General features: G+C 42.3%; 1 protein-coding gene and 3 gene segments (V, D, J or C); all 4 read left to right on the forward strand.

Annotated features, from left to right (window-relative positions):
- The first annotated feature begins 1,539 nt into the window (after nt 1–1,539).
- LOC129658438 (probable non-functional T cell receptor beta variable 23-1) lies at nt 1,540–2,066 on the forward strand. The segment is given in 2 exon segments: nt 1,540–1,588; nt 1,693–2,066. Coding segments are annotated over 2 exon segments (423 nt in total).
- A 6,805-nt stretch (nt 2,067–8,871) lies between these two features.
- LOC129658439 (T cell receptor beta variable 19-like) lies at nt 8,872–9,412 on the forward strand. The segment is given in 2 exon segments: nt 8,872–8,945; nt 9,078–9,412. Coding segments are annotated over 2 exon segments (384 nt in total).
- Nucleotides 9,413–12,100: 2,688 nt separating this feature from the next.
- On the forward strand, nt 12,101–21,125 carry LOC129658440 (uncharacterized). Its single transcript, XM_055589402.1, has 3 exons — nt 12,101–12,131; nt 12,625–12,939; nt 20,800–21,125. The coding sequence occupies exons 1-3, from the start codon at nt 12,101–12,103 to the stop codon at nt 21,123–21,125; spliced, it is 672 nt and encodes a 223-aa protein (XP_055445377.1).
- Nucleotides 21,126–26,171: 5,046 nt separating this feature from the next.
- Nucleotides 26,172–26,677, forward strand: LOC129658441 (T cell receptor beta variable 16-like). The segment is given in 2 exon segments: nt 26,172–26,220; nt 26,307–26,677. Coding segments are annotated over 2 exon segments (420 nt in total).
- Nucleotides 26,678–27,311: the final 634 nt, after the last annotated feature.

Raw genomic sequence — 27,311 nt, forward strand, 5'->3', positions numbered from 1 at the left:
TGCTATTTTATCCTAATAGACTAGCAAAGGTTAAAGAACATTCAGTGCCAAGACTTCCATGGAGGTCTAGTGGTTAAGATGCTGGGCTTCCCTGAAGAGGGCGCTGGTTCTATCCCTGTTCAGGGTACTAGTAAACCACATGCCACCTGGCACAGCCAGCAATTTTAAAACTTAGAAAGAGTAGTACCAGTTGAATTTTAGATGTGCAACCCTAGAAAACACACAACAGTTGCTGGGATTATTTATTTGGCTTAATTTAGAAAGCATTTTGTCCTAGTCTGTAAAGTTCACGTGGTGACCCTAAGGCTCAATTTTTATATACGCAGGCACAGGGAAATATTATACCTTGGTATGTAAAGAAAGGTATAAGAATGCAGTCCTGTTTGTACTAGCACCAAAATCTAGAGGAGAAAACTAGTGGACATTAACTCAGAAAGGATAATAAATTCTGACAAACTATTAATAATAAATAGAACCTTATATATTAGTGATGGTTCATCAGGTAAAGAATCCTCCTGCTTTGCAGGAGACACAGGAGATGCAGGTTGGATCCCCGGGTCGGGAAGACCCCCTGGAGGAGGACATGGCAACCCACTCCAGGATTCTTGCTGAAAAATCCCAGGGACAAAGGAACCTGGTGGGCCACAGTCCATGGGGTCACAAAGAGTCAGACATGACAGGGAATGAGCAGGGACGCACATATTAGCAAAAGTGAATTATATGAAATTAACTGCAAAAACAATAATAATAAAGTATTATTTAAATTATTATATGAAATAATAATAAATTATTGTCACAGACATAATGCTGAGTAAAAAAATGACACGGAAAAAAGTATAAACAGAATAAACCCCTTAGATAAATTTCAAAGACATAAAATACTGATTCGTATGTAACTTACAGATTCTTACACAAGTCTAAAACTGAAAATGGAATGAAAGTGAGTAAACACAGGAACTTTGGGATTATGTTTACCCAGACCTGGTAGAGAAAGAATGATAAAATCTGGAAAAATAACACAGGGACTTAAAAAGTCTCAGAGAAACTCTGTCTGCTAAGCTAACGGTTTCAGGCTAGACGACTCATTTTATTATTTCTCTAGATGCTTGATATATCCATCACAAATACTTCTTTTGTATTGTTCAAAATTTGGCTTGTTAATATAAAATAGCTACTCTGTTAATTTGCAAGTGCAGTGGAAGCTGTGACTGACGTACAGCAAGTTGTGTATTTCGTTACCTGAGAGGGAAGGGAGGAGAGGAGGAGGCAGATAGACAAGAGAAAAAGCAAAGAAGTTATTGATGTAACCGATTTTTTTTTTTTTAAAGAAATGATGAAAGAGCCTAATCAGGAAAAAAGACAATTGAAAGACTGGAATCCACACTAGTTGTTTCACCAGCTTCCCTGCCCTCCCAGTTAGACTCTCAAGTAAGTGGGCCTGTGATGACCACAGGAAGAGAGCACGTCACAAGGAGGTGCTGCAGGGAGAGGAGGAGCCTGAGAGGAAAAGCCTCTGCTCTCTTTCTCCCTGAGCCAGCCATGTGCATTGGTCTCCTGTGCTGTGTGGCTCTTTTCATCTGGGGAGCAGGTGAGGTGAATCTCTTGGATTCTAGATTCAGGACTTTCTCCTGTGCCTGCAAAATCAAGCTCCTTCAAGGGATTTTTGTGAACTTTCTGTCTCTTTGCTTACAGGCTCCATGGACACTGAGGTCATCCAGAGTCCAGGTCATCTGGTCAAAGGAAAAGGCCAGAAAGCAAAGATGGATTGTGTCCCCATAAGAGGACATATTAATGTTTACTGGTATCGCAGGAAGCTGGAAGAAGCATTCGAGTTCTTAGTTTACTTTCAGAAGCAAGACATTTTGGAAGGCACAGAAGTGTTTAAAGAGCGATTTTCAGCTCAGTGCCCTCAAAACTCACCCTGCAGCCTGGAAATCAACTCCACCGAGGCAGCGGACTCGGCTCTGTATTTCTGTGCCAGCAGCCAGTCCACAGTGCTGCACGTCAGCTCTTCTTTGAACACAAACTCACCATGGACCCAGCTCAGGAAATCACTGGTGTCGTAGGAGGGTAGGAACTAACGGAAACCCACCTTGAAAGAGCATAAAGCAGAAGGAAAAATCTGTAAATGGCCACACAGGATGAGCAGAAGGGGAGGTGGAAAACAGCTGGTGGGAACACAAACCAAAGGATGGGGCAGGAAGCTGTAAGTGGTCTCAGATTCCCCAGTTCGCAGGGTATCTGGCAAAGGAGACACAGGATGTGACCTTGATGGGTTCCTAATAATCTTTATTAAAAAGTGTAGTTTTGAGCTTTCACCTGGCAAAACTGTGCCTTCAGAAATAAGGATAAGCAACAGAGGCACCCTGATCACGTGGCTCAGCACATTAATTGATCCAAACCCAGGGACTCCTTAGGGTTTCATGGCTGAATCTCTCAGCTGTCCCTGCCAGAGGAGCTGAGCAAGAAACTCAGCAACTCCTTACGTCCTGAATACTACAATTACACAAGCTTTAAAAGCAACAACTCTGCAATAAAATGCATCCAATTGAGTATATGTTTCAATACTTTTTGATGAGATTTTGCACCTGTATAGATAGCTGGCCGGAGAAGACAATGGCACCCCACTCCAGTACTCTTGCCTGGAAAATCCCGTGGATGGAGGAGCCTGGTGGGCTGCAGTCCATGGGGTGGCTAGGAGGCGGACACAACTGAGCGACTTCACTTTCACTTTTCACTTACATGCATTGGAGAAGGAAATGGCAACCCCCTCCAGTGTTCTTGCCTGGAGAATGCCAGGGACGGGGGAGCCTGGGGAGCTGCCGTCTATGAGGTCGCACGGAGTCAGACACGACTGAAGCGACTTATCGGCATAGATAGCTGGCATGACAATCAAGGCACAGAATACTTCTCCCTCCCCTGAAAGTCCCTCCTTGCTCTTTTACTGAGGTCTTTTTAAGTTTTTTAAGTTTGGCTTCTTATTTTTTAATCATAAGATCATAGCATCCAATCCCATCACTTGATGGCTAATAGATGAGGAAAAATTGGAAACAGTGAAAGACTTTATTTTCTTGGGCTCCCAAATCACTGCAGATGGTGACTGAAGGCATGAAATTAAAAGACACTTGCTCCTTGGAAGAAAAGATATGACAAACCTAGACAGTGTATTAAAAAGCAGACATCACTTTGCTGACAAAGGTCCATATTGTCCAACTATGGTTTTTCAGTATTCATGTACAGATGTGAGTTGAACCACAAAGAAGTCTGAGAGCCAAAGAATTGATGCTTTTGAAATGTGGTGCTGGAGAAAACTCTTGAGAGTCCTTTGGACAGCAAGGAAATCAAACCAATCAATCCTAAATGAAATCAACTCTGAATATTCATTGGAAGGACTAATACTAAAGCTGAAGCTCCAAGAGTTTGGTCATTTGATGTGAAAAGCCGACTCATTGGGAAAGACCCTAATGCTGAGAAAGATTGAAGGCAGCAGGAGAAGGGGATGACAGAGGATGAGATGGCTGGATGGCATCACCGACTCAGTGGGCACGAGTTTGAGTAAACTCCAGGAGTTGGTGATGGACAGGGAGGCCTGGTGTGCTGCAGTCCATGGGTTCACAAAGAGTTGGACACAGCTCAGCGACTGAACTGAACTGATGCGAACTCATTAAACTGTGTACATTAAATATGTGCAGTTTTGGTACATAAATGATAGCTCAATGAAGCTGTTAAAAATAATTAGAAAGTAAGTAAATCTAGGGCTTCCCTGATAGCTCAGATGGTAAATAATCGCCTTCAATGCAGGAGACCCCGATTCGATTCCTGGGTCGGGAAGATCCACTGGAGAAGGGATAGGCTACCCACTCCAGTATTCTTGGACTACCCTTCTGGCTCAGCTAGTAATGAATCTACCTGCAATGTGGAAGACCTGGGTTCAAACTCTGGGTTGGGAGGAAGCTGTTAAAAATAAATAAAAGGCAAGTAAATGTAATTCAAGCCAAAAGGGCTGCTTAGAACAGTGCGTGTATGCTTGCTCAGACGTGTCCCACTCTTTGCAACACCATGGACTGTAGTCCACCAGGCTCTTCTGTCTGTGGGATTTTCCAGGCAAGAATACTGGAGTGGGTTGCCATTTCCTTCTCCAGTTCATGAAAGTGAAAAGTGAAAGTAAAGTTGCTCATTCATGTCCGACTCTTCACGACCCCAGGGACTGTAGCCTACCAGGCACCTCTGTCCATGGGATATTCCAGGCAAGAGTACTGGAGTGGGTTGACATTGCCTTCTCCAGAAAAGAGTGCAAAGGCCATTAAGCTAGGAAACAATATTCTTTCTAATGAACGGTGCTAGGAAAACTGGATATCCATATACAAAAGAATACAGTTGCATCCCTTCCTCATAGCATATACAAAAATTCACTCAAATGTATCAAAGAGCTAAGTATAAGATCTGAGATTATTCTTAGAAGAAAACAAAGGTGTAAATCTTCATGATGATGGAAATGGCAATGATTTAACTATCACACCAAAACCACAGGCAGCTAAGAAAAGCTAGGTAGGCTGGAATTCTTTGAACTGAAAAAAAAAAAAAGTTTGTGCTTCAAAGAGCACTCTCAAGAGAGGCAAAGATAACCTCCAAAATGAGAAAACTGATTTATTATTTTATTAATAAAATTAATTTATTAATAATTTTAATAACAACATTATTAATGTTGACAATATTTTAATAATTAATTTATTGATAAAATATGATTTATTAATCATATATCTATGATATATATATTTAAAGCTTATATATATATTTAAAAAAGCTTACAACTCAACAATAAAAAGACAAATAATCCACATCTTCAAAGAAGATATGTAAGTGTCCAATAAATGTAGCAGATAGTCAGCATCATTAATCATTAAAGAAATGAAATGAAAATCACAGTAAGATGCCATCCCACATCCACTTGGCTGTAATGAAAATGACAGACAACAACAAATTTGGGGGCAGCTGGGGAGGAATTGGGCACCACATGCATTGCTGGTGGGAATGGAAAATGGTACAGCCACTGTGTAAAATGTATGAGTAGTTCTTCGAAAGTTAAAGTGGAATTACCATATAACCTAGCAATTTCAACTGAAAGCATGTGTCCACACAAAAACTTTCACGTGTGTGTTCAGGCAGCATTATCTGTAATAGCCAAAAAAGTGAAGAGATAACTCATTTCCCTACTGCCCTAGCAGCCTGAGGATTCCTGGATCTGACAGCATCCTGAAAGAGTCCCTTCAGGCTAGACATGTGTGTTCAGTGATGGGCATTTTTGTCAATAGCATTAGTGAACAATTTGGAGTGTTTTCAGGAGAAATGACTGAGCGGATTCTAAGTGGTGATGGCAGCTAAGTTCTGATTGAAGCATATAATTGGGTAAGCCTATGACAATAAGAGAGACCCTTTGAAGAAGGCCTTAGGACCCTGCTATGATAAAAGAAGGTCTTGAGCCATAATTATTTGGACACTAAAAGTTACTATGATCTTATTTATTATTCGAGGCCTGAAGCATCCTAGATGTACAAGGTACATCGCCTCCAGGGAGTCTGTGTGTTCTAAAAGGGAGGGATGGTGTCTAATTCCTTCTTTGCATCTTCTTTCATATAATTATCTACTGTCACAGGGTAGGAAAGGACAAAAGAATAGAAGGAAAGAAGATCCCTCACACACAGGTATCATTCGTGATTAAAGAGAATAATACAAATAAATAGAATGAGACAAAAGGTTTGAGAGGGAGAGTTTATGGTTTTTCTAGTGACTGTTCTTTGTATTACTTACATCAAAAAAATCAAGTAGGATAATAACAGAGAAGAAAATGGATTATGAACCATTAACTAAGGTTCTCTCAAGATGCTTGAAGCCCTGCTTAGATGAGGTGGAGGAAAGAAACTGAGTCAAATCCTTTTCTGTCTCTATTGTTTTTTGGCAGAAATTCTTGTCTCCACTTCCCTGCCTCTCAACAAACGTACCTAAATATCACATGTGGTCACTCCCTGTACTCGGTAATGGAAAATGGAAAGATGATACAAGCCAATGAAAGAAAATGGAGGAATTAAAAGTAAAAAGTGTGCAGAAGTGGCACAAACTGTTTCAGAAGCTAAGGACTGATAACGAAGCTACTCACCTCTCAACACTATGTCCATAGTGAAACATTCTAAACCAGGTTGTGTGCATAATTCAGGGGGAAAAAAGACTAATCTTGAACCTCAGTTCCATTTAAGTGACGTACAAGATTAATTCTGGAGACAACGGGGTGCAATGGAAATGGTGACCTCACAGGAAGACCCGCCTCATAGAAGCCAGCTTTGAGCTCTAGCTCCCTGAGCTGATGCAGTAAATATACTCCCTGGTCCTGCCTGCAGGCTCCCCTTCATGCCCAACCCTCCCATGGGCACCAGCCTACTCAGCTGAGGGGTCATCAGGCTCCTGGCAGCAGTGAGTTTTGAACTAATGGATCAGCATCACTGGACTTTATCTGTGGGTCAACAGCTGTGTCTGGAATATGCCCTGGACCTCCATGTTGCCCAGAGATGTTCTAAAAGGTATTGACATTCATACCAATGCAAATAATTGCATTTTGGAGTACAAAGCATAATTCCTGTGAACTTTTAAATGAATGCAGGAGACTTCAAACATTTCTGAGCTCCCCTTGCCTTGCTTCACTGGAAGGCACTCACGTCCCCTTCTATTAAAACTCTGTCTCATGCAGTCCCTTCAGCTCTGAGGTCCCATGAATGTTGGCATCACCAGGAACCCAAGACACCATGTCAGGGGCGAAGAACAAGTGGTAACACTGAGATGCAGCCCAATGAAAGGACACAGTTAAGTTTCCTATCAGCAGCTCCTGGAGGAAGATCTGAAATTCATGATTGACCTTGAGGAAGCGAAAAATCATACATGAGTCAGGAATGCCACTGGAGCGCTTTTCTGCTGAATTACCCAAAGAGGGACCCAGTGTCTTGAAGATACAGTTGGTGGAGCTGGGAGACTCTCCAGTGTGTTTCTGGGCCAGTTCCTAATCCATATCAACGCAGTCATGTCCTTCCACTGCACAAACATTCTCCAGCCCATCCCAGAAACAGCCGTGGGCTGGGGAAGCCGACATGTCTGATTAGTGAAATTGGCTACAAAGCCTTCCAAGGGATGAAGATGGAGATAGGAGAGGGCTGGAACACACCAACTGAGGCTCAGGGATGAAGACTGTGTTACCCCAAAACGGGAACATAATTTAGAACAACATCATTTGTCATGGGAAATATGCATTGCCTGATGCTTCTCTTTCATACTGTATTTTGAGTTCTCTACCACATGCTTTAAATATAGGATTTTATTTAATCACCAAGACAAGCAAAGGCACTATTTTCTTCATTTTCAACTTAGGAAAATACGGTTTCAGGAGTTCACTTTTTCTTTCTCAAGCTCAAAAAAATGGGAGGTGGGCTGTGGAGAAACAGAGAGAGAAAACAACAGGTGTGTTGGCCAAAAGGGTTGTGCTCTTTATACCAACCTATGTTGCATCTTATTCTTTCTGGAACGTTGCCTGCCTAGTGCTTGCACAGGGAGGTATGGATGCCAGGATTAGAAATTCTTTAAATGTCTATGGTACATCCCAGAGATGGTGGGAATAGAGTTGGATAAACTGGTCTGGAATGTAAGAGATGGGTCTGATCCTGAAATATTATTCATTAGAAACACATCACCTCAGATTTTCATCTTGGTGAATTTTGATTTGTTTTTTTATTCTCATCAAACAAAAAATGTTGGACACCTACAAAACACCATTTTGTTACACTTTCTTTGATGAAACAATTGCAGAAAATCAAAAAGCAGATGAACCAACAAGGACTTACTGTACAACACAGGCAACTCTGCTCAGGGCTATGTGGCAGCCTGGATAGGAGGGGAGTTTGGGGGAGAATGGATACAAGCATATGTATGGCTGAGTCCCTTTGAAAACATCCAAACATGGTTAATCAGTGCTCAGATCAGATCAGATCAGTCGCTGAGTCGTGTCCGACTCTTTGCGACCCCATGAATCGCAGCATGCCAGGCCTCCCTGTCCATCACCAACTCCTGGAGTTCACTGAGACTCACGTCCATTGAGTCAGTGATGCCATACAGCCATCTCATCCTCTGTCGTCCCCTTCTCCTCCTGTCCCCAATCCCTCCCAACATTACAGTCTTTTCCAATGAGTCAACTCTTCCCATGAGGTGGCCAAAGTACTGGAGTTTCAGCTTTAGCATCATTCCTTCCAAAGAAATCCCAGGGCTGATCTCCTTCAGAATGGACTGGTTGGATCTCCTTGCTGTCCAAGGGACTCTCAAGAGTCTTCTCCAACACCACAGTTCAAAAGCATCAATTCTTCGGCACTCAGCCTTCTTCACAGTCCAATTCTCACATCCATACATGACCACAGGAAAAACCATAGCCTTGACTAGACGAACCTAATCAGCTATATTCCATTGCAAAATAAAAAGTTAAAAAAAATAAACTCTGTGCTCTTGTGTGACCAGAGCATCTACTGTGATCCCATTGTGATCAAACCTTCCTTACTGCAAGGAGGAAGGTGGGCCAATTACAGTGAGGCTCTGGCCTGGAAATGTGGGGTGGCGCCCACTAGGGCCAGACAAAATGCAGGGTTTGGGGGAGGGAGGCACAAGGGAGGTGCAAGTGATTCAGATCTCTGTCCTCAGTGCCCTCATCTGCCAGATTAGGGAGCCCCTCTTGGATATCTACAGGATCCTGTCCAACTCTCCTTTCTGGCCTTCTGATAGATTCCACACATTCAACCAGGGGGAGCCCCATAGCTAAGTTTCTTTCCTCATCGGTCTGCGCTGGGGGCTACGAGGAGACCCCCTTCCTACTATGGGCAACCAGGTGATCTGCTACGTGGCCCTTTGTCTCTTTGGAGCAGGTGAGTCCCAGGTTCAGAGAGCAGATTCCCATGCTAAAGATGCTCAGCTCCAGAGCTAAGCCTTCCCTCACGGCAGCAGCATTGGCTGCCCTCTTGGGCCTTGTTTCCTGAGCCGCTCCCTTTCTTCCATAGGCACCGTGGCTGGTGGGGTCACTCAGACCCCTAAATACCTGCTCAAAAAGGAAGGCGGAGCTGTGACCCTGGAATGTGAACAGGATTTTGATTATGACTCAATGTGCTGGTACCGACAGGACCCAGGTCTAGGACTGAGGTGGATCTTCTTCTCAAAATTTGTAAACAATGTTCAGGAAGAAGACATAGCTAAAGGCTACAGTGCCTCTCGTGAAAAGAAGCCTTTCTTTCCTCTTACCGTGACATCAGCACAGAAGAACCAGACGGCTCTGTATCTCTGTGCTGCTAGTAGAGACACAGTGACTCAAAGCCACGTCCTCTCTGCACACAAATGAGTCCTGCTTCCCACCAGGTGGCGGGGCTTTTCTGTGTTCAGTACCCTTGGCCGTCGGCTTCTTCCTCCTGAACCAGGCACCCAAAGCAGCTGCTGCAGCAACACATGTCGTGGAATGGCACAATCCTGATTCAGCAATCCACTGGGTTGATTCTTAAAAATCACACCTATCTACATTAGGGGCTTCCCAGCTGGCACAGCAGTAAAGAATGCCAAAGATATGGGTTCGATCCCTGGGTAGGAAGATGCCCTAATGAAGGAAATAGCAACCCACTCCAGTATTCTTGCCTGGACAATCCCATGGACAGAAGAGCCTGGCGGGCTCCAGTCCATGGGGTTGCAAAGAACCAGATATGACTTAGCGACTAAATCAACTACGGAAAGGAAACAGGTTTCCTCCTTCTAGTGGAAGAATTTATGACAAAAAAAGCAGATTTTAAAACATCACTTGATTTTAAAACATCCACTGTAAAACTATTGAACTCCTTATTATCAGGGTGCTCCTAGTACTAAAATGAACTCTTTGTGAAATTTCATAATGGCCCCTATTCCCATGGCCAAGTTGTAAGAAAGTGACTGTATGAAAGTCAAAAAAGTATCACTCAATGTTTTCTTAGTGGTAAGAAGCCATTGCATCAATTACCTTGGAAGAACAATTTCTAGAAAAATACAATCAAATAACTATAATGTTTCTTGGACACCATATACATAGTTTGAAAAAATAATGAGTAAATTAAACAAGTCATAAAACCAGTTTAATTGTATAAAAACTTAAATAGTCCAGAATTCTGAGGAAATAGAAAGGGATATGTGAGAAAAACCTATTGTCATGGCAGCTCTATTCATGGTGACCTCAGGCTGGAAACACCCAAATGACCATCAGCAACACGATGAACAAATAGCTACCCTTAGGAATGGAATAAAATCTAGCAGAAAAGCAAATGTTATTTGTGAAATCATGGATGGATCTCAGGAATGTATGGAGCTCTTCTTGAAAAAGAAGCCAGAGCACAGACTGTACAAAGTTAAGACAGCAGCTACATTCTGAGGTCATTTTTAATTTACTTGTAGAGAAGCATGAGGGAGGCTTCTGGGTTATGAAAATGTCCTATATCTTGATCTGGGTAGTAGGTATATAGATGTACTCATTTGTGAAATTTACTGTGCTGTATCCTCAAGGTTTGTGTAGTCTATTATATGTGGATTTTATATCTCATTTTAAAAGCTTAGAAAAACAACAGTAACAACAGCCACCTCAAAATGTAGTGACTTTAACATATATTATCTCTCATGGTTCTGTGGGCTGAGTGGGCCTGGCTGGGCAGTTCCCATTTGGGGCCGCTCATGCGACTGGATGGACGTGAGTCTGAGTGAACTCCGGGAGATGGAGATGGACAGGGAGGCCTGGCGTGCTGTGATTCATGGGGTCACAAAGACTCGGACACGACTGAGCGGCTGAACTGAACTGAACTGAAGTGATGCGGTCATGGTCAGATAGTCCCTGAACTGAACTGAAGTGATGCGGTCATGGTCAGATAGTCCCTGAACTGAACTGAAGTGATGCGGTCATGGTCAGATAGCCCCTGAGGCGGGAGACGCCTGAGGCTCCAGCCCCCGCACATCCAGGATGGCGTCTTTCCGCGCGTGGCTGGGCCCCGCCCTGGGGCGCCCGGGACAGCTGGGCGCCAGCCTAGCATGTCTGTCTTTCTGCCCTCAGCCCCTCAATGTGGCTACGTGGGTTTCCTTGCAGAATGGTTGCCTCGGGGTAGTGAAAATGATTATCTCGTGGCTGGTTCCCCTAGAGTGAGCATTGGAGAGACCCTGGAGGGATCTATAAGGTTACTTGTGACCCAGCTTCAAAAATCATGGCGTCACTTCTACCACATTCAGAGTATAATAAAGAGATGCGTGTTTATATAATACATAGATATGTTTAGTATTCAGTCCATTATATGAGGGGACTGGCATAAGATACTCATGAAATAAATACTTCATTGAGAAGTTGAGGACATGTTTTTTTTCAATGTGAAGATCATTGAGCTTCTAGCCTGGTAGTCCTTATGTTCATCTATGGTTCTAGTGATTAACAAGAATGAGTTGTCTTGATTACTTTGAGGATACGTTACAGAAATAAAGAATTAACAATGTCATTTACCACACAAACATAGCCATTTCCTTACATAAGACTAGGAAACTACTATCATTTCAATGATCTAGGCCTCAGTTTCTGTCCTATAACATTGAGCGTTGGGTTACAACATCTCTGAGGTTCCTTCCAGCAATGTTTGAATGGTTCTTTTATGGAAAAGGGCTTCCCTGGCGCCTCAGACAGTAAAGAATTTGCCTGCAATGCAGGAGACCCAGGTTCACTCCCTGGGTTGGGAGGATCCCCTGGAAAAGGGCATGGCTATCCACTCCAGTATTCTTCCCTGGAGAATCCTATGGACAGAGGAGCCTGATGGGCTATAGTTCGAGAGGTCACAAAGAGTTGGACATGACTGAGTGACTTTCACTTTCACTTGATTAAAGAGGGGCAGATCCTGCATCAGTGGTAATGATGACCACCAGGGGGCAGACGAGAGCATCCTTAGAATATGCAGACACTCAGCCCTCCTTCTAGGGGTGGAGAAAGAAAGGGCAAGGTCATATCTTTCTGCTGAGAGATGTGGTGTGAGGCCAGTTCCTGAAGATGCTGGTGCTTCTGCTGCTTCTGGGACCCAGTACGAGCCTGATTAGCTAAGTAGCTTGGTCAAGTGTGTGTGTGTGTATGTGTGTGTGTGTGTTGGCATGAGTGAAGTGATAGTCAGGGATTGTGGACTTTTATAATTTTTGAAGTTTTTTTGGCTGCTTGGTTTGTGGGATCTTAGTTCCCCCACCAGGCATTGAACCTGGTCCCTGGCAGTGAGAACACTGAATCCTAACCACTGGACCAGCAGGGAATTCCTTAAGACTGTGGATTTTTTTACACTGAACAAAATGAGAGGGGACATTCCATCCTATTTGGAGGTATAAAGGGTAAGGTGAGGAGCCACCAGTCAGGAGAGATGGGGGATGAGAAGCCTAAGAATTACGACAGGATGATTTCACAAAACAAACAGGATTCCCTTGGAGCCAGGAAAAAGGTGAACGAGTGAGCCAGGCTGTGGTTTTCTGCCTATGGTCATGTCTTCCTGTCCTGCTGGGCTCTCATCTCCTTGACCTCTGTCTCAGCAGGCTCTGGGCTTGGCGCTCTCGTCTCTCAGCAGCCCCGCGGGGCTGTCAGTAAGAGTGGAGCCTCTGTGACCATCGAGTGCCGTGCAGTGGACTTTCAAGCCTCAAGTATGTTCTGGTATCGTCAGTTCCCGAAACGAGGCCTTGTGCTGATGGCAACTTCTAATGAGGGCACTAATGCCACATACAAACAAGGTTATAACAAGAACAAGTTTCCCATCAATCAACCAGACCTAAAATTTTCATCTCTGATGGTGACAAGAGTGGATCCTGCAGACAGCGGCCTCTACTTCTGCAGTGCTAGAGACACAGCGCTGGGCAGAGATCAGAGACCCAGACAAGAATCTTGGTAGCAACCCCCTTCCCCACCCCACTGAACCATGGGGCCCTGTGGAAGGAGGTGTGGAGAGAGAAAACCACAGCCTCTCTGACTGAGTCATCTGTGGCTGTGTGTGTAGAGAGAGAAAGGGAGAGAAAAATATCTGAGTAGAGAGCAGGGGCATGGTATGGTGCTTGAGAACTAGCCATATGGAAATGGAGCTAGGCCTATCAATGGCCAACCAAGTTCCCTGGGCTGAAAATTATAAAATCTGGATTTTTTTTTCTGATTCTCCCATATGATAATCATAAGTTCTTAGATAAATTGACACATAATCCTATAGGTAGATCCCAAAATGCTTCTATAAAGCAATGAATACTTCTATAATGGGCTTCCCTGGTGGCTCAGACAGTAAGGAATCCATCTGCAATGCAGGAGATGGGAGTTTGATCCATCCCTGGGTTGAGAAGTTCCCCTGGAGAAGGGAATGGCAACCCAATCCAGTATCTTGCCTGTAAAATTCCATGGACAGAGGAGCCTGGCAGGCTATAGTCCAGGGGATCACAAAGAGTCAGACATGACTTAGTGACTAACACTTTTATAATAAACACTGGAGTTTTTTCCTCCAAGAAAATTCAGCACTGTCTTGTCACCATCCTAGACTCTCAAGACAAATGGAATCATTAGGCAGCCAAGTAGAGATGTTCACTCATGAAAGAATTCAGGGATGTGCTATATACAGTATTGAGGTTGATGAAAGAACAGGGTAGGACTGAACCAGGCAACCCTCTACACCCAAATACAGAGCATGCGCAGAACCTTCATAAAGGGATCAGAGGGAAGAGAAGAGAGAAAGGATAAATAAGAAAGACTTCAGACAACAAGGTTTGTGTGCAAAACTAGAAAGTTCTGTCAGAAGCCACAAGCTAGTAAGTGAAGCACTGAGTTTAAACCCCTAGAAATATCCTTTTCTAGGAAAAGGAAAAATCACACATTGACCATAAATCTTGTATCAGTTCAGTTCAGTTGCTCAGTCATGACTGACTCCTTGCGACCCCATGAATCGCAGCATGCCAGGCCTCCCTGTCCATCACCAACTCCCAGAGTTCACTCATACTGACGTCCATCGAGTCAGTGATGCCATCCAGTCATCTCATCCTCTGTCGTCCCCTTCTCCTCCTGCCCCCAATCACTCCCAGCATCAGAATCTTTTCCAATGAGTCAACTCTTCTGATGAGGTGGCCAAAATACTGGAGTTTCAGCTTCAACATCATTCCCTCCAAAGAAATCCCAGGGCTGATCTCCTTCAGAATGGACTGGTTGGATCTCCTGCATAGCCCAGTAAAAATAAGCAAAAATATTAACATACACTTTGGAGAAGAAACATCTGTAATCAATTAACATTGATTTCCTGGTGATCAAGAAACATGGAAAAAGACGCAATTATATGTAAATTGATATCCATTTGATTAGAAAAATATAAAAAGCCTAGAAATAAAGAGTGTTAGAGAGAGTCTTTCAAATTGTGGTGCTAGAGAAGACTCTTGAGAGTCCCTTGAACTACAAGGAGATCCAACCAGTCCAGCCTAAAGGAAATCAGTCCTGAATATTCATTGAAAGGACTGATGCTGTCGCTGAAGCTCCAATATTTTGACCACCTGGGGTGAAGAGCTGACTCGTTGGAAAGACCCTTAGGCTGGGAAAGACTGAGAGCAAGAGGAGAAGGGGGCAACAGAAGATAAGATGGGTGGATGGCACCAGCGACTCAGTGCACCCAAGTTTAAGCAAACTCAGCGAGATAGTGATAGAGAGGGAAGCCTGGTGTGCTGCAGTCCATGGGGTCACAAAGAGTCTTGGACTCGACTTAGTGACTAAACAACAACCAAACGCGTGTGAGATCAAAAAGGAGAGACAATAAAAGAAACAACCGTAGGGGTATTGAAGCTAGGACGATGATTATGGCAGTGCTAGAAGTACAGGAAAATGAGAGTTTTAAAACATAATTAGGAAATGAAATCAAGACCTGGGTAACTGTTTCATCACGAGAGGCAATAGATGGAGAGGAAGGTTTTGACTACAAGTGAGATGAATCAGGAGGACCAAGTGGGAAGATCATGATTTTCTTGATATTGGGGATGCCTCTGAGACAGAAATCTCACCAGAAATATGCAGAAAGCAGTGGTACGTAGGAGTCCGGGGCTCAAAAAATGGACCTGGGTGAAGGAAAAAATTTGAGACAATTTCCATAATTGGAAGAATGAAAGTGCCTTCTTGATTCCTTGATGACAGAATATACAAAGAAAAGATCAAAGCACTGAGGACAGAGATCTGAGGAGCCCACTCACCTTGAATGTAGCCCTAAGAGATTAAATTTAATTAACTGATCAATAACACCAATCAGTACTGGATCAGTGACTGTGTAACTAAGTACTAGTAGCAAATCTCTGCAGTACTCCAGCAGGTCAGCACACGCATGGCTGCATGTTTCCTGGTCCTGATGATTCTTGGGGTGTCTGGCTGCCACTGTGCAGCGTAGACAAACTCTCCACTCACCACACAGGAGGTGAAGACCTCCTGAGACCAGAGGGCCTGTGAGAAGTGTGCCCCTCTGACCATCGAGTCAGTCAGTCAGTCAGAGTTATCAGTGCTTCCCTTTGGCAAAGAATCCTCCTGCAACGCAGGAAACTCCGATTCAACTCCTGGGTCAGGAAGATCCACTGGAGAAGGGATAGGCTACCCACTCCAGTATTCTTGGGCTTCCCTTATGGCTCAGCTGGGAATCTGAGCCTGCTGAAGAATCTGCCTGCAATACGGGAGACCTGGGTTCAGTTCCTTGGTTGGGAAGGTCCCCTGGAGAAAGGAAAGGCTACCCACTCCAGTATTCTGGCTTGAAGAATCCCATGGACTGGCGCAGAGTCGGACACGACTGAGAGACTTTCACTTGAGCACTAGGGGGTGATGTGGGTCTTTCTGTAAAACACGTCAGAGCATAGAGAGCAGCACCAACTTTCCTTCATTTGAGAAGTTGTCTGATACTTCTGGAAACTCAGGTGAGATCTTTGAGGTAGTGGTTGTGGAAGCATGAGTAAGGATTAATCAGATCCCTTGCACCTGCCTTCACTAATCAAGGTCGTCTTAAGACTCGCTTGGCCTCCAAGTGGCGTGTGTCCTGAATAAGATGTTTGCCTGAGTTATTTTCCAGGAAACTGCCGGTAGTGCAGCAGAGCCCAGAGTCAGCTGTGTCTAGTTTGAGCCGAACTGGTTGAGACTAGTTAGAACCAGCGACCCTCCTCCTAGGGAAGCACAGGTGTCTGCTTGGGGACCTTTTGACCTCAGAGGATCCAAGACTCCATTCTCAGATCTTGCTGAGCACTTCTGTGGTGAACGGGCAGAGGTTACAGCTCAGTTACCCCAGCAGAGATGGACAACACATGCACGTTTTTTAGTCACCCTCCCCCAAGCTTCCCAAGCGCCCCAGGCTCCCCATGTGCACATTCTCAGTAGCTAACTCATGCCCAACACTTTGCAACCCCATGGATGTAGCCCGCCAGGCTCCTCTGTTCATGGGATTCTCCAGGCAAGAATACTGAAGTGGGTTGCCATTTCCTTTTCCAGGGGATCATCCCAAACCAGGGACTGAACCCACATCCCTTGCATTGGCAGGGCGGATTTCTTGACCACTGAGCCACCAGGGAAGCCCATATCTCAGACCTTCAAGTCATGCTTCATTTGTGACCCTGTAAATACCCTGTGCCCTTGCCTTTGTGGAGGCGGATTTGAGGTCTTGTTTTCCCTGGTGGCTCAGTGGTAAAGAACTCACAGGCCAATGCAGGAGACATGGATTTGATCCCTGGGTCGGGAAGATCCCCTGGAGAAGGAAATGACAACCCACTCTAGTATTCTTGCCGGGAGAATCCCATGGACAGAAGAGCCTGGAGGCTACAGTTCATGGGTCGCAGAGTCAGCCCATTGAGGTAGGGGGGCGGGGGATACCCTTGCTTGGCTGGCTTGAGAAGAAGCCCTTTCCTGCAAACATCAGAGTCTCAGCAGTTTGACTCCTTGTACTTAGGGCAAAATGAACGTGGTAACAGTTGGGAGAATGATTTGCAGCTATCCTGGGATGACAATAGGGCTTGAAAATAGCAGGATCTAATTCTGCACTTCCTAATCCCCAGAGCATGTATCACAGTCTACAGTACCAGTAGTTGTTCTGGTCACACGTAAATGATAAGTAAGTCAATGAATGTCATCACTAGTCTGTTCCAGATTGTGTTGAATTTCCAGCGTGGCAAAACAAGAAAAAAGCATGAAAATGAAAAAAGAAGGGGGAAAGAGTGATTATAGACAGATGACAAGTTTAGAAGGTGCGAAGGAATCTAAAGAAGCATTGCATTATTTATAATAACATTTAATAAGTTAATGAAAATTAACATAAAGTCAGTTTATTCCCACATACTAGCAATAGCTTTTTAAAGAGAGATTGTTTAGTAACAGAAAATATAAAAGATAATACACATAAATCTATACAAAGATAAACAATTCAGAAATTGATTAAATTTTAGAGGAAGGCATTTTAAAATCTGAAATAACTGAAGTTACATGCCATGATCATGAATAAGTTAAATTGAGTGAAGTCACTCAGTCATGCCCAACTCTTTGGGACCTCATGAACAGTAGCCTGCACCAAGCTCCTCGGTCCATGGGATTTTCCAGGCAAGAGTACTGGAGTGGGTTGCCATTTCCTTCTCCAGGGAATCTTCCCAACCCAGGGATTGAACCCAGGTCTCCTGCATTGTAGACAGACGCTTTACCATCTGAGCCTCCAGGGAAGTCCATGAATAAGTTAAACCAGTACTAAAAGTATTCCAATTTCAGCACTATCATCTATGTATTCACTACAGCACTAAACAAAGTCACAAGAGGAATTTCATGAAATTTGACAAAAGTAGTCAAAATATAAGTGGAAAAAAGAGGAAAGAATACTTAAGATAATATTAAAGAAATACAAAGTGATGTGAATTTGCAGTCTAATCATCAAATTATCTTATAATTTTGTATAAGTAAGTGGACAAATGGAAAATCATAAATTTAAAATAGCTATGCATTTTAGCTATGCACATATAGGCACTTAATATATGAAGAGTACATCATGAAAAATGCTGGGCTGGAAGAAGCACAAGCTGGAATGAAGATTGCCAGGAGAAATATCAATAACCTCAGATATGCAGATGATACCACCCTTATGGCAGAAAGTGAAGAGGAACTAAAAAGCCTCTTGATGAAGTCGAAAGAGGAGAGTGAAAAAGTTGGCTTAAAACTCAACATTCAGAAAACTAAGATTATGGCATCTGGTCCCATCACTTCCTGGGAAATAGATGGGGAAACAGTGGAAACAGTGGCAGACTTTATTTTTTGGGTTCCAAAATCACTGCAGATGGTGACTGAAGCCATGAAATTAAAAGATGCTTACTCCTTGCAAGAAAAGTTATGACCAACCTAGATAGCATATTGAAAAGCAGAGACATTACTTTGCCTACAAAGGTCCAGCTAGTCAAGGGTAAGGTTTTTCCAGTGGTCATGTATGGATGTGAGAGTTGGACTGTGAAGAAAGCTGAGCGTGGAAGAATTAATGCTTTTGAACTCTGGTGTTGGAGAAGACTCTTGAGAGTCCCTTGGACTGCAAGGAGATCCAACCAGTCCATTCGGAAGGAGATCAGCCCTGGGATTTCTTTGCAGGGAATGATGCTGAAGCTGAAACTCCAGTACTTTGACCACCTCATGGGAAGAGTTAACTCACTGGAAAAGACTCTGATGCTGGGAGGGATTGGGGGCAGGAGGAGAAGGGGACGACAGAGGATGAGATGGCTGGATGGCATCGCTGACTCGATGGACGTGAGTTTGAGTGAACTCTGGGAGTTGGTGATGGACAGGGAGGCCTGGCGTGCTGCGATTCATGGGGTTGCAAAGAGTCGGACACGACTGAGCGACTGAACTGAACTGAACTGAATTGAACTGAATATGTGGTAAAGCCACCACTGCAGGTAGGTAGGGGAGTAATGCAATATACAGGTTCTTCTGGGACAAGTAGTTCTCCACAGGAAGAAAAATTAATCTAAATTCTTTCTCACTGCATAAGCAAAAAAAAAACAAAAATTCTAAAAGGATTAAATGCTTAAATGCAACATTTAAATTATTAACTGTTTGACAAATATTATAGGAATATATTTTTGAACTTGAGCTATGGAAACATTGCTCATAAAGAATTAAAGAATTCACACCTTCCCCCCAAAAAAAGAATGATAGACTTTACTAAATAAGAAATATCAACAAAAAATTGACAAAGAGTTAAAACGGAAGTCACAAATTGAAAAGATATTAGCATACATGTAAATGACAAAGTTTAGTATCTGAGATATATGAAGAACTGTTACAAATAAATGCTAATCTACCAAATGTATGAGAAAAGAGCAATGTTCAAAAAAACCAGTGGCCTCTAAATGTATTAATTCAGAATATCAATCTCCTTAGCAGTCATAAAAACGCAAGCTAAAGCTGTAGTGAGATACCACTTTAACCTAACAGACTGACAAATTAAAAGAACAGTACATGCCAATGTACTAGATGCTAGACGAGGAACATTTGAATGTAGTTCACAAACTGTTGTGGGACTATTTATTTGCTTAATTAATTTGGAAACCATTTTGTCTTGCTATGTAAAACAGACACGGTGACCCTAAGGCTCAATTTTTACAATCCCAGGTATAGAGAAACTTAACCCCTAAGTATGTAAAGAATTGTGTAAGAATACACTCCTATTTGTTGTAGCGTTAAAATCTGGGTGAGAAAAAAAACAACTAGGGTGCATGAGGTTAAATGGATAATAGATTCTGACAAACTAGTAAATGGAATCCTACATATTAGTGAAACTGATTTATCTAAAACTACATGAGACAACATGATTTAATATCATAGGCAAATGTTGAATGCAAAAAGAGCATGGCCAAGAAAAAGAACTCCCTCAAAAACATTTAAAAGCCATACAACACTGATTAATACAAAATTTGCAGATTTTTACATGAATGAGAAAACTGTAATGAAAAGCATGTGAATAAAAATATGAACTTCAGGAGTGTAGTTACATGGACATGGTAGAAAAACAACAATAAATCTATAAAAATAACACAGAGGCTTAAAAATTCTTAGTGCTAATCTAACTCCTAAGCTGATTGATTCAAACAAGATGATTCGCTTTATTTTTTCCCTAAATGCATTGCATATTCATCATAAATATTATTTTGCATAAGTTCAACATTTAACTTTTTAATTTAAAGAGGCAGATATATGATTGTTTAAGTGCAGTGGAAACTATGATTGATAACAGCAAGCTGTTCATTGTCTGAGAGGGACGGGAGGAGGCAAATCTACAAGGTGAAAAAGGAAATAAATTGTTAATATGCAATTAACTTTTATTTTTAAAGAAATAATGAAAGAGCAGAATCAGGAGAAAGAAAATTAAAGCAGTTTGAAATCCACACGAGTAGTTTAACCAGCTTGCTCTGCCCTCCCAGGCTGTGCAACGTTAGTCTCGTTTTCCATATGCTGACCATGAAAAGTAATCACGTCACAAGGAGGTGCTGTAGGGGGATGAGGAGCCTTAGAGAAAAAGTCCCTGCCCTGCTTTCTCCCTGAGCCAGCCATGTGCTTCAGCCTTCTGTGCTGTGCGGCTTTTTTTTTTTTTTTAATTCTGGGGAGCAGGTGAGGTGAATTTATTGGATTCCAGTTACAGGACTTTCTCCTGTGGCTGCAAAATGAGGCTTTCTCCTGGGCTTTCACTGCACTTTGTCTCTCTTTCCTTACAGGCTCCATAGACACTGAGGTCACCCAGAGTCCCAGTCATCTGGTCAAAGGAAAAGACCAGAAAGCAAAGATGGATTGTGTCCCCATAAAAGGACACTCTTATGTTTACTGGTATGGCAAGAAGCTGGAAGAAGCATTAGAATTTTTGGTTTACCTTCAGAAGCAAGACATTGTGGAAGATACAGCCATGTTTAAACAGCGATTTTCAGCTGAGTGCCCCCAAAACTCACCCTGCAGCTTGGAAATCAACTCCACCGAGGCAGCGGACTCAGCTCTGTATTTCTGCGCCAGCAGCCAGTCCACAGTGCTGCATGTCAGCTCTTCTTAGAGCACAGACTCACCGTGGACCCAGCTCAGGAAATCAGTGGTGTTGTAGGAGGGTAGGAACTAACAGATGCCCACCTTGAAAGAGCATAAACAGAAGGAAAAATCTGTAAATGGCCACACAGGATGAGCAGAAGGGGAAGTGGAAAACAGCTGGTGGGAACACAAGCCCAAGGGTGGGGCAGGAAGCTGTAAGGGGTCTCAGATTCCCCAGTTGGCAGGGTATCTGGCAAAGGAGACACAGGATGTGACCTTGATGGGTTCCTAACAATCTTTATTAAAATATGCACTCTGAGCTTTTCATCTGGCAAAGCTGTACCTTCAGGAATAAGGATAATGGCAAGTCATCTGTCTTCCCCGGGCACCCTAATCACCTGGCTCTGCACATTCATTGATCCAGACCCAGAGTCTCCTCAGGGTTCATCACTGCTTCTCTCAGCTGTCCCTGCCAGAGAATCTGAGCAAGAAACTCAGCAACTCCCTTCGTCCAGATTCCTGCAATCGTGCAACTTTTAAAAGCATCTTTGAGGCATAACATACCCACAACAAAATACACCCATGTTAGGCACATACTGATGTATTTTGACAAGTTTTTACACCCATGTAACCAGCATGACAATCAAGACACAAAACATTTCCCTTTTCCCAAAACATCCCCCATAGCATTTTACTGAGGTCCTTTTAACTTCTCTCACTATTGCTTTGTATATTTTTCTTTATCAATCATGTTCTGCATGTATTTTGTTGAATTTTTCTTAGTTTTTCCTGAAATTATTTTAAGAGATATATTATGAATGCACTTTTTAATACTCATTAGGAATTTATTTATTAAAATATTTTTTGCAAAGACTTTATATTTTAATACTTTGATTTAGTCTTTACATTTCTCAGTTGATGTCTCAGTCTCAGTATAGAGGTTTATAGAAAAGGACGTTTTCCAGAAGTTAGTGTTTACTGACAACCAAAACTGAGATCACAAAAATAGCCTCATTTTCTGTGTGCCCAACTGTTAGTACTGCTCTGCTTTAAAGAAAAAGAGACTAAATCAAACATATTGTTAAAGTTAAGAAGAAATATATTTTGCTTATGAAAATAAGCTAGTGAGTTAATAATTAAGGAGAATATTTGACAAAGCACATGATTTGCAAAGAAAAATGTGGATGCTTCCTCTCTGCCAGTCAATCTGTGAATACATTTCTTATTTTTCCTATCGGCCAGTTCCGCAATTAATGTTGTTAAAAGGTCTGTACTACAGATTTCCTGCAGTCTCTGTCAAAGTGCCTATGAACAGAACTAAAACAAATAGTTCTAAAATTGGTATGACACCACATGAGACCCCAGATAGTGAAAGCAATCAAGAGAAAAAAGAACAAAGCTAGAGATACTACAATCTCTGATGTCAGTGAATGCTCAAAGCTGCAATAATTAAAACAGAATGGAACGGGTGCAAAAAGGGACACAGAACGGGGAGCCCAGACATAAACCCAGGCTTGTATGGTCAGTTCAACTACGGCAAAGAATGCAGGAATATACAGTTTGGAAACAACTTCCTCCTCAATAAGCAGTACTAGTGAAACTGGACAACTACATAACAGAATGAAGTTAGGACATTTCCTCACCCCACACACAAATATAAACTCAAAATGGATTAAAGACCAACGTGTAAGGCCGTAAACCATAAAACTCCCAGAAGAAAACCCAGGCAGAGCATTCTTTGACATCGATTGTAGCAGTGTATCTTTTGATCTGTCTCTACAAAGAAAAGAAACAAAAGCAAAAATAAACAAACGGGACCTAATCAAGATTACAATCTTCTCACAGAAAAAAAGAAGAGACAAAAAAGTTGTCGAAACAAAAATCCAACCTGATAAATGGATGAAAATGTTTGCAAAAAATAACACCAGTAAATCATTAATATCCAAAATATCTAAACAGTTCAGGCAATTCAATTTAAAAAACACAAAACAACCCAATTACAAACTGGGCATAAGATCTCTCATCTCCTTGCTTGGTTGCCTTGCAAACTAACCTCTTCTTGCTCCAAACATGGGCATCTAGTTCCTCTTTGTCTTCCTGTGGGTCAGCCAAGATGAACCTGGTCCAGCAGCATTGGGGATAATGATTTGCAGATATCCTGGCATGCCAGTAACTCCTTTAATAGTAAGATTTAATGTTACACTTTGTAACCCCCATAGCATCTACCACATATCCAGTATCTGTAGTTGTCTACGTCAAACATAGCTGATGAATAAGTAAATGAATGTGACCACAATTTCTAGTCAAGACTGTGCTGAATTTCTAACCAGCAGAACAAGAGAAAAGAGTGTGAATCAGAAAAGGAGGAAAAAACTGATTAAAGACAGATGGCAAATTTAGAAGAACCAAAGGAATCTAGAGAAGTATTGCATTATTAACAACAACAAATTTAATAAGTACTGAATTTAACATGAATATAAAAAGTCAGTTTATTTCTATATTCTGGAAACAAACAGTTAAAAATATTTTTAGGGAGAGACCATTTACAAATTCTAAAATAACATAAAATACATTAAAAACAAATTGATTAGGTAAATGAGACTTTAATACAGAAAAATATTAAATCTTAAAGGAAAACATTTTAAAACTCTGAAATAAGTGAAGATTTATACCATGATCATGAAAAAATTAAAGCAGTAGTGTTTCTGCAGTATTATCTATGAATTCAATGCAGTACAAAACAAAATCACACTAGGTATTTTCATGAAATTTGATGAAAGTAAACTGAAATTTAGGTGGAATAAAGAGAATAGGGAAGATAATATTGAACAAGTAGAAAATGAGGTGGTTCCTCTTTGAATCAGCAAACCATTTCCTAATTTAGGACAATGAAAAAGGCGTACGAATTTACAAACGGAAAATCATAGACTTGAAAGGGCAGCATGCTTATGTAGGCATATTACATATGATAGAGCCACCACTGCATGTATGCAGAGGAATAACGCATACACAAAATGCTCTTCTGGGACAAGTTGTTATAAAAGATCTTTAACATTAAAATTCCATACATTATAAAACAATTAAATGCTTTAGTGCAACATTCAAAATGTCAGCTGTGTGATAAATAACTTGTGAATTTATCCTTATGACCTTGGAGTATGAAAGCGTTGCTTATAAAGAATTAAATGTGTACACTCCATAACAAGGATGTAGACCCAACTATATTAGAAGTATCAATAAAAAACACTCCAGGCACTCTCCTGGGGTCTGTTGGCTAAGACTCGGTGTTCTCAGTGCAGGGGGCCCAGGTTCCATCCCTGGCCAGGGGACTAGACCCCACAGGCTGCAACAGTGAGCCTGTGTGCCACAGCCAAGACCCTGAGCAGCCAAAGAGATACATAAACATATTGTTAAAAAATTACAAAGAGTGAAACACAAGCCACAAAATCAAAAGGTATTAGTAACAAATGTAACTGACAAAATTCGGTAACCAGAATGTGCAAGAACCTGTTACAAATAAGTAATAGCTACCAAACCAAAAAGAAATGCGGGCATAGCAGTGTACAGAAAACACTGCTGCTGCTGCTAAGTCGCTTCAGTCTTGTCCGACTCTGGGCGACCCCATAGATGGCAGCCCACTAGGCACCCCCATCCCTGGGATTCTCCAGGGAAGAACACTGCAGTGGGTTGCCATTTCCTTCTCCAATGCATGAAAGTGAAAAGTGAAAGTGAAGTCGCTCAGTCGCGTCTGACTCTTAGAGACCCCATGAACTGTAGCCTTCTAGGCTCCTCCATCCATGGGATTTTCCAGGCAAGAGTACTGGAGTGGGGTGCCATTGCTTTCTCCTACAGAAAACACTAGTGGCCTGTAAACAGAAAAAAAATATATTCAACCTCCTTAACAATCATAAAAGTGCAAACTAAGACTACAGTCAGGTACCATTTTACCCTAATAGACTGGCAAAAGAATTGTGCCAGTTGAGTCCTAGATGTGTAACACTAGAAAACACACAATAAAATGTTCTTGAGATGATTTGAGTTAATTAACTTGGAAATCATTTTGTCTCAGTATGTAAAGTTAACGTGGTGACACTAAGGCTCAATTTTTATATTCCCAGGTATACAGAAATCTTACAACTTGGTTTATAAAGAAAGGTATGAGAATGCAGTCCCATTTGTACTAGTACCAAAATCTAGAGGAAAAAACTACTGTGAATAAATTCAAGAATGGATAATAAATTCTGACAAACTAATAAATGGAATTCTACTTATTAATGAACTTGAATTATCTAAAATTATGTGCAAAACATGAATTATTGGCACAGACACACTATTGAATAAAAAAGAACATTACCGGAAAAAAGGATAAACAGAATGAACCCCTTAGATAATTTTCAAAGACATAAAACACTGATAAATAAATAATTTACAGATTCTTACATAAATCTAAAAGTGATAATAGAAAGTGAGTAAAAATTTGAACTTTGGGATTATGGTTACCTAGACCTGGTAGAAAAGAATGATAGAATCTAGAAAAACAACAAGGACTTAAAAATTCTCTGGGAAAATCTAGCTTCCAAACTGATTGCTTCAGGCAAGATCATTCATTTTATTACTTGACTAGATTTATTGCAGGTTCATCACAAATATTTCTTTTGTATAGTTCAAAATTTGGTTTGCTAACATAAAGTAGCTGCTATACCAATTTGTAAGTGCAGCAGAAGTTATGATTGACACACTGCAAGTTACATGGTTCATTGTCTGAGAGGGAAGGGAGGAGGAGAGGGGGCAAACGCACAAATTTAAAAATCAAATAAATTATTCATGAGAAATGACTTTATATTTAAAGAAGTGATGGAAGAGCAGAATCAGGAAACAGAAAGTCAAAGCAGGTTGGAATGCATACTGATTATTTCACAGCCTTCCTTGTCCTGTCAGCCTATGAAATATTATGGTCTCAGGTACCCGGGAACTGTGAGGACCACAGGAAGTGACCATGTCACAAGGAGGTGCTGAAGGGGGAAGAGGCGCCTGAGAGGAAATGCCACTGCCCTGCTTTCTCCTGGAGGCAGCCATGAGCCTCAGCCTCCTGTGCTGGGTGGCTCTTTTTCTCTGGGGAGCAGGTGAGGCAAATGTATTGGACTTCCGCCTATGGCTGCCAAATCAGGCTCCCTCTAAGGCTTTTTGTGAAATTTCTCTTTCCTTACAGGCTCTATGGACACTGAGGTCACCCAGAGTCCCAGTCATCTGGTCAAAGGAAAAGACCAGAAAGCAAAGATGGATTGTGTCCCCATTAAAGGACACGCTTCTGTTTACTGGTATCACAAGAAGCTGGAAGCATTTGAGTTTTTGCTTTATTTGTGGAATGGAAAAATTACAAAAGATACAGCCATGTTCAAACAGCGATTTTCAGCTGAGTGTCACGAAAACTCACCCTGCAGCCTGGAAATCAACTCCACCGAGGCAGCGGACTCAGCTCTGTATTTCTGTGCCAGCAGCCACTCCACAGTGCTGCACGTCAGCTCTTCTTCGAACACAAACTCACCATGGACCCAGCTCAGGAAATCAGTGGTGTCGTAGGAGGGTAGGAACTAACAGAAACCCACCTTGAAAGAGCATAAACCAGATGGACAAATCTGTAAATGGCCACACAGGATGAGCAGAAGGGGAGATGGAAAACAGCTGGTGGGAACGCAAACCCAAGGAAGAGGAAGGAAGCTGTAAGGGGTCTCAGTTCCCCAGTTTGCAGAGTATCTGGCAAAGGAGACACAGGATGTGACCTTGATGGGTTTCTAACCACCTTTATTAAAACATGCTGCTAAGTTACTTAAGTCGTGTCCAACTCTGTGCGACCCCATAGACGGCAGCCCACTAGGCTCCCCCATCCCTGGGATTCTCCAGGCAAGAACACTGGAGTGGGTTGCCATTTCCTTCTCCAATGCATGAAAGTGAAAAGTGAAAGTGAAGTCGCTCAGTCGTGTGCAACCCTCAGAGATCCCATGGACTGCAGCCTACCAGGCTCCTCCATCCATGGGATTTTCCAGGCAACAGTACTGGAGTGGGGTGCCATTGCCTTCTCCGATTAAAACATGCCATTCCGTGCTTTTCATCTGGCAAAACTGTGGCTTCAGACATAGGGATAATCGGCAGGTCACCTGTCTTCCGTGGGGACCCTGATCACCTGGCTCAGTACAATCATTGCTCCAGACCCAGA

This window comes from Bubalus kerabau, chromosome 8, assembly GCF_029407905.1.
Source record: "Bubalus kerabau isolate K-KA32 ecotype Philippines breed swamp buffalo chromosome 8, PCC_UOA_SB_1v2, whole genome shotgun sequence".
Classification (NCBI taxonomy): domain Eukaryota; kingdom Metazoa; phylum Chordata; class Mammalia; order Artiodactyla; family Bovidae; genus Bubalus; species Bubalus kerabau.